Source organism: Notolabrus celidotus, chromosome 20 (assembly GCF_009762535.1).
Source record: "Notolabrus celidotus isolate fNotCel1 chromosome 20, fNotCel1.pri, whole genome shotgun sequence".
Classification (NCBI taxonomy): Eukaryota; Metazoa; Chordata; class Actinopteri; order Labriformes; family Labridae; genus Notolabrus; species Notolabrus celidotus.
This window is the reverse complement of record NC_048291.1, coordinates 2282565-2294267: the sequence shown is the minus strand read 5'-3', so window position 1 is coordinate 2294267 and position 11703 is coordinate 2282565. Positions and strand designations below refer to the sequence as shown.

Below are 11703 nucleotides of genomic sequence, written 5' to 3'. Positions count from 1 at the left end.
ACCAGGCTGTTGGACTGACGTTAAACCACTTCGTCTAACAATCCCATTCTAGAATTCTGTCTTTAAGATCAAAGATAACATTCTAGAATTCTGTCTTTAGGATCAAAGACAACATTCTAGAATTCTGTCTTTAGGATCATCACAACATTCTAGAATTCTGTCTTTAAGATCAAAGACAACATTCTAGAATTCTGTCTTTAAGATCAAAGACAACATTCTAGAATTCTGTCCTTTAAGATCAAAGACAACATTCTAGAATTCTGTCTTTGAGATCAAAGACAACATTCTAGAATTCTGTCTTTAAGATCAAAGACAACATTCTAGAATTCTGTCTTTAAGATCAAAGACAACATTCTAGAATTCTGCCTTTAAGATCAAAGACAACATTCTAGAATTCTGCCTTTAAGATCAAAGACAACATTCTAGAATTCTATCTTTGAGATCAAAGACAACATTCTATAATTCTGTCTTTCTAAACATTCTAAAGCAGAGTCAGATCTAAACTGATCCTGCTTCATCCCTCTTTTTATATCATCAATAATAATTAAAAGTGAACTGAAACATGAACACTGAGACATAAATCAGCACGATAAGAACTAACTATAACGACAGAAACCATGTTTCACAAACATTTAAAGACCTGTGTTTGATTTTACAGATTGGCCCATGTCCCACCTGTTAATATGGAGGAGGCAGGGCTCATGAGCTATTCTGCAGACAGTCAGCAGGGGGAGCTCTAAAGGTTCCCGCTTCACTCTGGATAGCCGTTGTTCTGTCCATGTTTTACACTTTGTTCATGGAGGCAGCCAAAATCAATGAGAACTAAAAATTCCTTCCAGGAGCTTTAAAATGACTCGAACTGTAAAAAAAAGTTGTGATAGTTCAAACTTTGAAAAGAAGCTGGAGGTGAGCTCTGCATGACTGTCTCAGTGATTGTACTTATCAGTTACCTTCATAATGAAGGCTTTTAGCTGCTGCGGTGTCCGTGCTCACGCTCAGAGAGGCCTTTACCCTGAAGCGTTCATAATCACACACTGCAGTGAAAACAAGGCCTGTGCATGTCAGAGGAAAAGGAGATAAGGATTGTACACAGACTGATCAGACAGTCCAGCATCCAAGGAACAGACGAGCAAGCTGACACCCGGCTCTGTGTGTGTTTAAGTACCTGCTAATCAGGAACAGTCAGATTAGATCCCTCGACCTTTTACTCAGCACACACTCATAAAGTAGTCTACGTGTACGAGCTGCTGTGACCCCCTCGCTGCTTTACTCTCTACACAAATGAAACCCAGAGTTTTGAAGGTTTTGTACATTATTATATGTTTTTACTGTTCATTCTTGAAGCTCACAGCCTGTCTTATCAGATTCTAAACATCATGAGCTCCACTGCCTGAGAACAACCCTCAGCCTGAACTCCCCAGTGACAGAGAGAGGGACCAGGCTGTTCTGGATGCTGCAGGGCTGCATGGAGAAGCTGTGGGCTCCTCGTCGGTGTGCGAGGCCCCCTCACTTCTCTGCAGCGCGGATGCTCTCTAAGTAGGCTGAAAGCGTTTTCTGTGTAATCTCAGTTGCCCTGTGTTGATTTCACTGCTGTCAAACACATGAGTGTAGGCTGCAGGGGAGCAGGATGTGTGCGGTGCCAGAATTCAGAGGCAATTTCTGGATTAAGACGGAGGCCGAAGGAGGGATGGAGGTGGTGGGAGGGGAGACGCTGAGGCATGAGATATGGATGGCGTGTGGTTTAAGGTTTTGACCACGATTCAGAGCAGAAGACAGAGCAGGTGGAGACTATTTAAGGATGATGAAACACATGTGCTAAACTGATACGGTTATTTTAGCCTCACACAAAGTCAACATGTGATATGTGTCCAACAGTGGTGAGGATAAATTTACACTTTCAAACAAGAACGCAAACTGTAGGAGCAGACTTTACCACGGGAAGGTTCTGAAAACTAAGATGTTTGAGCACGATAACAATCAGTATTTATGGTTTATGTAAGACACCCTGATTGGTTAAAAGGTAGATCCATCTGTAGAACTTTTTATTTTCATTTTGCAGGTCATATATATGCTCTGCACAATTTTAATTCTGTTTCATAACAAGTTAAAACTCCTTACTGGAGCTTTAAATACAGAGCAAATACCTTCTATAGGATGTTATTATCTAAGTTGAAGGACATTTTTTATATGGAGAGTATAACTGAGAGATTACAGTTAAAAACGGATCTTTTCCAGATAAGGTGGGCGCCTGTTGCTTCTTTTCTTTTTGGCTAATTCTTTGAAGTTTACTGTGAGGATTTTTTAAAGTATCATTATTATTATTATTGTTGTTATTAATATTATTATTATTATCCTAATAACTATTTATACACTTATTTATATTGTTATTATTATTACTATTATTAGTATTTTTTAATTTTGTGTTAATCATTACAATCTTATTGTTATTGTTATTATGTTTGTATTCACTTATTTTTAATTGTGTACTATTTATTTATTTGTATCTCTACTTTCTGACTATGTACTAAGTGTTTTCAAAAATCTTGTTGTTTTTTGTCTCTGAGTCTGATGGCTGCATTGTTGTTTTGTGATGTTAGCTGAATCTAATAAAAACATTAAAAAATAAGATGTTATTATCCACACTAAAGTGTAAGATACTATCACATTAAAAGTATGGGTATAACTAGATTAAAAGCATCTATATGAATACATGATTTGGCTTATAGTTCAGAATTTCTGCCCTTGATGGGGAATAAAAACTGTAAAAAATATAGCTGACTTTGTTTGTGATTTCTTATGAATTTAATAAACTATCAGAACCCAAAAACTGGAAGAAAAAAAAGACAATAATTTGGGTAATAAGGTGAATAAATTTCATTTCTTCCAACATTATTTTAATCCTATTAAAAAGACTTCAGTGTTTATTATTTATTCTTTACATTCTGTCGCCATCTGCAGGCAGTTGGTGTTATATGTCTTTATGATATCTATTAATGCTTTGATGTAGAACGGACATTTCAAAAGCAGGATAACCTCAAGCAGAAATATAAATAATTTAATTCTAGTTAATTTATAAGACAATATAACTGAGATTACAAGGGTTCAATGAAAGCTAAAATAGGGAGATAAATAAAAGATTAATTAAATTTTAAAAATTAATATAAATAGACTGATAAAAATGTATTTAATTGTCTGTCTGGAGTAATACAAACAGGTGATAAGCATTCTTATCTCCAACAACACACAGCGAGGCTTCCTGCTGTGCGTCAAGCTAGCCAATAAGAGCAGAGCAAAACCCGGAAACTCGGATTTGACTTCAAAATAAAAGGATGGCGCGTATTCAAATGAAACATCAACCCTCACCGCAGTCATCAATGTTTGTTATATGATTGGCTTAAAAATATAAAATATAAATTCTAAATATAATCGTGATAAACTCTCAAAAAACACCCTACTTCTGCTAGTCGATGTTTTACTTTGAAAGTTCATAACCGGAAGTGTGCCGTTCAGCTGTGTCCGGGTAGCTTGTCGCTGCTGCTCGAGCTGTCAGCCACGTCACCTCCCCGAATTAACTTTTCCCCTCGGCCGCTGCAGACCCGGAGCTGAGTTTGGACTCCAGATGTGAGATCTAGTTTATTTATGTAACAAACTTTAAGACCAGAGAGCCGAGCAGCAGAGGAGGACTCTGAGTCTCTGTTAGCTTGTTGCTTTGAAGCTTTCTGACGCGTGTTTTTTTGTAAATCTGAGTCCGGGAGGGTTCAGGTTCGGGGTTCTGCTCTGCCCCGTCTCCTTACAGGCCTGTCGAAGGGCTTTAATAGTTCTTTCTTACTAATTTATTGAAGCCTGACATTAACAACATGAACGTGTTTCGCCTGGCGGGTGACGTGTCACATCTGTTGGCCATCATCATCCTGCTCCTGAAGATCTGGAGGTCCAAATCCTGCTCAGGTAGGCTGACTGTCACACACCGGGCATCCCTGCCCTTTGACCCCGTGCAGACTCTCCTGCGCAGCTAGCAGCACATCTATCATAGAGCATGTATCATACAGCAGGGAAGTCAGTGATCATATATATTAGATGCATTAAGGAGGGAGTAGTGCAGATTGTGTAGAAGAAGAAGCGACGTGGCAAAAGTCCTGCCTGCTCCTCCTTTAGTGAAGCAGCCTAGAACCAAACACAGACTGACCCTGCACCACATCTGTAGTTCCCTTTAACTATGCTGGGTTAAAGGGAGACACATGGGGTGCATACTGCATGTTTTCTGCCATGCACACAGAAACTGAACATATTAAAGTATGTATCATGAAGTCAGCAGGGGCGGGTCCACAGGTTCTTTTGGGCTAGGGTGGCCTAAGTGGGATATTTACCTATGCAGGAGTGGTATGAAATATATCTGCACACACACATAATGGTCCCATAGACTTTAAAGGCTTCAAGCATGCAGTGTGTGTGAGTGTGAGTGTGACATCAAACAAGAAGCTCCTTTAACTGATGCAGATCAGATCTTCATCCTGAGTCTGATGTAAACAAACAAAAGCAACTCTGCAAACGTGCAAATAACAACAACCAGAGTTGACATCTTTACTGAGAATCACTTCGATGTATGATCCTTTGTTTACATCCTGAGGGGCGGGGCGAGCACATCCTTCATGTCACCAAGTTTGCAATGAACTCTGGGTAAATCCAACAGAGAAGTCTGCAGAAATGTGGACTCTGTGTTGTAAAGCCTGCATCACAGAGATCACACACTTGGTGATGTGTCAGAGAGAGAGAGCACTAAACACACACACACACACACACACACACACACACACACACACCCACACACCACACACACACCACACACACAGAGGGAACACGCCTCAAAGTCTGAGTCTGGAGAGCATTTCTGTCCTCCTTCTGTCCCTGCCGATCAAATCTACTGTGACTAACATTAATGTTTCTAAAATATGATCCTGTCTTTATTTTAAATATTAAGTATCAGTATCGCTTTGTGCTTGAAGGACAAAGTCACATTTAATGAAAGTTTAAAGTCCCTCTGCTGACAAGGCTCAGAGCCAATCACAGTCCAGGATTCTGGGACGAGGAATACATCCACAGCAGAGAGAGGAAATGTAACATGTGTCCATCTTTTAGTTGGACTTCAGGATCCCTGAGGGGACTGATTTCAACCTCAGCTGATCTCTTATTTGATGTAATTTCCTGAAGCAGCCCCAGAGAGACCCCCCCCCCCCCCCCCCCCCCCCCCCTCCCCCTCCCCCTCCTCCTCCTCCTCCTCCTGACTCTGACCTCATCTATCATGCACACTCCCAGAAGTTGATGCTTCCTCCCTTGCACTTACTCTGAGAGCCTTTCCAGTGATTTTAAAAAGTGTGTCTGCAGTGATGACAGGAAATACATGATTTACTGAGAAGCTCCAAATGACTCCCTTAAAGTCCGAGGTCTGTCCAAAGACCCTCCTGCTGTCTGAGCTGCAGTTTGAAGCCCGTTCTTCACCCGGTTCATGTCTTTGTTTCCTCTGCAGGGATCTCTGGGAAGTCTCAGGTGCTGTTTGCGCTCGTCTTCACCACCAGGTACCTCGACCTGTTCACCGTCTTTATCTCTCCTTACAACACGGTCATGAAGGTAAGAGAGCACACACACTTTGACACACACCTTTATCTCTTATCTCTGAACTAGAGAAGAGAAAACTCAATCCAGTGTCTCTCCATGAGCTCTGAGAGAGAGCAGCTTCTTAAAATCAGACTCTGAACCCTCAGTGTGAGGTGTGTTTCTGACAGCAGAGCTTCAGTGTGCGTGCTCCATCAGGTGATCAGTGTTCCTCTCTGCTCTCAGGTGGTGTTCCTCGCTCTGGCCTACGCCACCGTCTACCTGATCTACATGCGCTTCAGGAACTCGTACGACGCGGAGAACGACACTTTCCGCATTGAGTTCCTGCTGGTTCCTGTGATCGGGCTGTCCTTCCTGGAGAACTACGCCTTCACCCCGCTGGAGGTAAACACTCAGACCACACACCAGGACCATCCAGTCCAGTTTTTCATTCAAACAAAGAACAGGTCAATCCAGACTTCCTGGTCCTTGATTGTAAAAGAGTACCAGATCCCGCTCCCTCTGATCCGGATTAAATCTGTTGAGCCGTCGGTCTGGTGGTCTAAGTCTCTCCTGATCTCATGCGTCTCCCTCCTCCCTCCAGATCCTGTGGACCTTCTCCATCTTCCTGGAGGCGGTGGCCATCATGCCGCAGCTCTTCATGATCACAAAGACGGGCGAGGCGGAGTCCATCACCACACACTACCTGTTCTTCCTGGGTCTGTACCGAGCGCTCTACATCGCTAACTGGGTGTGGCGTTACCACACCGAGGGCTTCTTCGACCAGATCGCCGTGGTGTCCGGAGTCGTGCAGACCATCTTCTACTGCGACTTCTTCTACCTTTACGTCACCAGAGGTAAGTTCAGCTGCTGAAACTGAGGCTGTGTTAACCTCAGACTGAACTGATGTTTACAGTCTCTGAAGGGGATGAAACCTTTAGTGCTGCTAAATTAGAATTAAAGCTCCTGTAAGGAATTTTTCTCTTTTTAAAAACAGACTGAAACTACCAGTGAAGTCTCTTTAAGAGCTATAAAAATAAACCAGACCACCAGGAGGAAGATAAACCTTTCCTATATCACAGTTTTAAAGTCTGTAACCTCTGACCTCTTTGCTGGTCTTGCCATGTGCATGTATGAAATAATCTCATCCTGCACTCTTTGCACAGTGAAATGTTTCCCTCTCTGTGGATCTCTGCTGTGAAACATGTAACAGTGTCAGTTTCTTCAGCGTGCTGTATATTAAAAGTCTGACAGTGACCCCCTGCAGAGGTACCTCTTTGTCCACAGGGGGCGCCAAACTCTCAGGCACAAACATTCTCTCAGGAGCTTTAAGATCACGTGAACGGACTCAGTTGTGGAAGTTTCTCTTTGAAATGAGGAGGAATGTAAAGTACAGATAATGATAATAATAATACATTTTATTTATCATGCACTTTACATTTGGAGCAAATCTCAAAGTGCTACAGGGCATAATAAAAGGGCAGTAAGAATAAAACCAGGGTTAAAAAACAAACTGTAAAATGCAGACACTTAAAGACTCTGTGGAAGCTCAGATAAAAACTATGGATACAACCAGGGAAATAAAAACTAGGGAAATGCTCTCTGAAACAGAAACGTTGTTAGTCCCTTTTATAAAAGAGTCGGTGGTCTGTGGGGCTCTCAGGTGGTCGGGAGAACATTCCACAGTCGCAGGGCAGCAGAGGAAAAAGCCCGGTCTCCCATAGTGCAGAGTCTGGTGTTAGGGCAGTGGAGGCGGTTGGTGCTCACTGAGTCTGTGCATGTTTCAGTCACACAGTTAAAGCTTTATGTTGTGATTTGAAGTGGTTCTCTAAGTAGGACAGGTACGCTGCCACCTCTAAATTGGACTTCAAACCACCTGCTAGCATCCTCTCCTGTCCTCTGCATGTCACAGTTTCTTCATAATAACACCTAAAATATATTTCCCATGGTGCACTTTGTGATGCATGTGTCATTTTGTATCCTTTGTGGTTGTTACATGATGCAAAAAGACATAAGCATTACAAAATGCATCATGGGAAATGTAGTTTAAGTGTTATCATGAATCACAGAGAGAAACTGTGACATGCAGAGGATGCTAGCAGCTGGTAAGAAGCCCTGATGCATCAAGAGTTAAATTGAGGTGGCAGTACTGAGAGCTGGAGAGTAACCTGCTGTTACCACAGTAACCTGCTGTAACCACAGTAACCTGCTGTTACCAGAGTAACCTGCTGTTACCAGAGTAACCTGCTGTTATCAGAGTAACCTGCTGTTATCAGAGTAACCTGCTGTAACCACAGTAACCTGCTGTTACCAGAGTAACCTGCTGTTACCAGAGCAACCTGCTGTTACCACAGTAACCTGCTGTAACCACAGTAACCTGCTGTTACCAGAGTAACCTGCTGTTACCAGAGTAACCTGCTGTTACCAGAGTAACCTGCTGTTATCAGAGTAACCTGCTGTTACCAGAGTAACCTGCTGTAACCACAGTAACCTGCTGTTACCAGAGTAACCTGCTGTTATCAGAGTAACCTGCTTTTATCAGAGTAACCTGCAGTAACCAAAGTAACCAGCTGTAACCACAGTAACCTGCTGTTACCAGAGTAACCTGCTGTTACCAGAGTAACCTGCTGTAACCACAGTAACCTGCTGTTACCAGAGTAACCTGCTGTTATCAGAGTAACCTGCTGTTATCAGAGTAACCTGCTGTAACCAAAGTAACCAGCTGTAACCACAGTAACCTGCTGTAACCACAGTAACCTGCTGTTATCAGAGTAACCTGCTGTTATCAGAGTAACCTGCTGTTACCAGAGTAACCTGCTGTAACCACAGTAACTAGCTGTAACCAGAGTAACTAGCTGTAACCAGAGTAACCTGCTGTTACCAGAGTAACCTGCTGTAACCACAGTAACTAGCTGTAACCAGAGTAACCTGCTGTAACCACAGTAAGCTGCTTTAAGTAGAGTAAGTTGCTTTAAGTAGAGTAACCTGCTTTAAGTAGAGTAACCTCAGCTGCTGTTGATAGTTCATATAGTTTATATTCTCTGATGGAGAGTCAGACAGGAGTGTGGTTGTAGTTTTTACATTAGATGTATGTTTTTAAATTCAGAGTTATCTTCATGTTTCTGTTTTAACTCTAGAAATTAAGACTTTAATGATTTACTGATTCAGTCTGCATGATGAACACACCGACATGTGAAAAGAGGAAGCAGACAACTGAAGACAAACAGGAAGTCAGGAAGTGTGGGGAGTAGAGAGCGAGGGATGGCACAGGTCTCCTTACACGGGACACACACTCTGTCCTCTACTCCAAACCTGCACCCTGAGATCAAAGAGTCTAACCCTGCGTCTCTCTCCTCCTTCGTCCTCTCTGCAGTCCTTCGAGGAAGAGGAAAGATGAGTCTGCCGATGCCGATCTAACCCCGGACCCTGACCCGTTCAGCCACCCACCTGTGCCTGCTTCAGTCCAGAACCTGAACACAGTCCCTGAACGCCTCCTGGATTCAGCAGCAGGACCGACAGAGTGCCGTCATCATGGAGACCAACGTGTGTGTGTGCACCTGTGGAAAAGGACTTTCTGTCTTCTGTGTGTGTGTGAGAGAGAGTGTGTGTGTGTGTGTGTGTTTTTAGATGTAATGTGACACTGGAGATGTGTCTCTGAGGTGAGTGTGGAACTTGAATTTGAGTGAGCGATTCTCTGCAGACGGGGTGTGTGTGTGTGTGTGTGTGTGTGTGTGTTTACCTTCAGGAGATTGTAGTGTGTGTGCAGCACTCTGTAGGTTCAGTTTCACAGGGTGCAGACTCAGACCCTGATCTCAGACCCTGATCTCAGAGGTCCACTAAACGTTTGATGGTTTCTGGTAGCGACTTCCTTCCTCCTCAGAGTCTCCTCACACTCCCTGAATGGATCCCGGTGTTTCTTCCTCTCTCTGCTGATCACGTTACTGTCTGTGTTTCCTCCGAGTGTCTCGTCTTTTTTAATGTGTACTTCTTCAAAAAAGGGCTCAACGTTTTGTCTCGTCTTAATGAAGCCAAAGCTGAAACTGAATGTTTGAAGTTTTTATTTGATAAACCTTCAGTGTGTCTCGAGTCTCTGACTGAAAGTGTGTTTGTGTGTCCATGACTTCCATGATCAGAGACGACCTGCTCCACACTTTACAACACGAGGAAGGTGTGGCTCTTTGTTCCTCATCCTCATGTCTGCAGCACACCAGGATGTTTACACTGCTACACAAACACACACACACACACACACACACACACACACACACACATGTAGTTGTATAGATGTTAAACACACATTGGGGACAGGGAACGTTGGACTCGGTGTCCCTCAGTGCAGGAAGGTCTTGCGGTGTTTAAACAGGACTTTGCTCCCCTCCCTCACGGCTCCGCTCACCGCCTTTGCCGCCGAGGTGACGGAGAGCGGTGACGCCGCCAGAGCCGCAGCCTTCTCCATCACCTTCACCTTCGTCACCGCTTTCCCCTTCCCCTTGTCCTTCCCCATAAGCCCCGCCCCCTCTGCAGCACCTTTACCCATCGCCGTCACCAGCTCAGACCAGAAGAGCCTCTCTGCTCGTTTCCTCGCCTCCTCTTCCTCCCTCCTTGTCTCCTCCTCCTCCCTCTTCCTCTCTGACTCTGATCCTTCTTTCTCTCTCGGCTCAGACTCCAGCGTGGGTCCCTTTTCTCCCAGAATCCTCTGTTGTACGTCTTTGATGGCTGTCTCCGCCTCCTTCAGCATCTCGTTGCTGTAGCAACCGCCTCCATTGCTCGCCACCACCTCCTCCATCTTCTCCATCAGCTGTGAGACCTGCTCTGTGCTCGCCTTCTGTTCACTGTTATCAAAGACGTGATACCGTCCTCTGCAGCAGCTGATGAACTCGGACAGTTCGTCGCTCGCCTCAAAGAAGTCCTGGACCGGTTTCCCTCGTAGCTGGTCCCCCCAGGTGAACAGCACCATGGTGAACCTGCAGAATCCAGGTCCAAACGTAGCTCTGACCCACTCTAAGGCGTCTCTCTCCTCCTGGGTGAACCTGCCGAGCCGCACCGTCACCAAGAAGACATGCGGTCCAGGAGAGGACAGGACCACAGAGCGTCCCACCTCTGTCAGGACTTCCTGACGAGTCAGCTGAGTGTGAAAGAATCCTGGAGAGTCCACCACAGAGACCCTCCGTCCCTCGACTGTCCCGCTCATCCTCTGGCAGTGTTTGGTGGCAGAACAGGGCGAGACATCCACCCAGAAGGCGGACCTGCCCAGGATGGTGTTACCTGAAGAGCTCCTGCCTGACCCGGTCTTCCCCAGCAGCACGATCCTCATCCCTCCATCCGTCTGTGGGGAGGAGGGAGACGCTGCACAGACTGAGACACAGAGACATCATGACTCAGCAGTATTATCTAACATGTTTAAAACACCATCACTCAGAGGATGGCAGCCTGTGGAGCTCCAACATGTGATATAAATAGCACACATACCTTCACCTGACGCAGCATGTGCAGGTGACGTCATGTCAGGGTAAAAACCTGGTCCTGCAGGTTAGTCTGCAAAAGAAATGTAGAGACTAGTTCCTCCTGTGTCCCTGCGACTGACAGATCCAGAAGAGTTTAATAACCTCCACAGTGCACAACCTTCAGACCTGCAGACCTGCAGACCTTCCGACCGCAGAGAGCTTCAGAGACCTTCAGACCGCAGAGACCTTCAGAAAGCTGCAGTCCGGATCTGCTGCTGCAAGGAGAGACCCTTTACTTATTTCAACATCTAAATAAAGACAGTAAAGTCCACCTTAAGCTTTTAAAACCTGACTATAAACGCTGTTAATGTCGCTGCACGTTGCAGGATAATCAACCTTCATCAAGAACGTTTAATAATGTGAGTCGCAGTTCTTCATTATGACCACTAGAGGGCAGCAAACAGCCATATTTACATTTCTTGAGCCTTAAATCAACAATAACTCAAGAAAAACTCAGTTATAAGAGAATATTTTGATATAAATCTTTTAAAAAATCAATCATAAGTTTTTTTTTATATACTGTAATGTCATTAAGAGTTAAAATGGACATAGAAAGAGGTATTTCACAGAGCTTGGTTACCTTAATTTGAAATTCCAACCGGAAATGCTT

At 44.2% G+C, this 11703-nt stretch overlaps 2 protein-coding genes across 3 annotated transcripts; one reads left to right on the top strand and one right to left on the bottom strand.

Annotated features, from left to right (window-relative positions):
* Nucleotides 1–3511: 3511 nt before the first annotated feature.
* Nucleotides 3512–9676, top strand: kdelr3 (KDEL endoplasmic reticulum protein retention receptor 3). Of its 2 annotated transcripts, XM_034712206.1 has the most exons (6): nt 3517–3621; nt 3843–3948; nt 5525–5625; nt 5836–5994; nt 6194–6446; nt 8963–9676. In XM_034712206.1, the coding sequence occupies exons 2-6, from the start codon at nt 3858–3860 to the stop codon at nt 9004–9006; spliced, it is 648 nt and encodes a 215-aa protein (XP_034568097.1). In that variant the 5' UTR covers nt 3517–3621; nt 3843–3857; the 3' UTR covers nt 9007–9676. The 2 variants fall into 2 exon arrangements, with proteins under 2 accessions (XP_034568096.1, XP_034568097.1); XM_034712205.1 differs by having other exon boundaries at nt 3512–3948.
* On the bottom strand, nt 9631–11263 carry LOC117832887 (GTPase IMAP family member 7-like). The gene is made up of 2 exons (XM_034712204.1): nt 11059–11263; nt 9631–10944 (listed from the first exon to the last, which is right to left on the bottom strand). Exons 1-2 carry the CDS (start codon nt 11090–11092, stop codon nt 9920–9922), a joined length of 1059 nt encoding a protein of 352 aa, XP_034568095.1. The 5' UTR covers nt 11093–11263; the 3' UTR covers nt 9631–9919.
* Nucleotides 11264–11703: the final 440 nt, after the last annotated feature.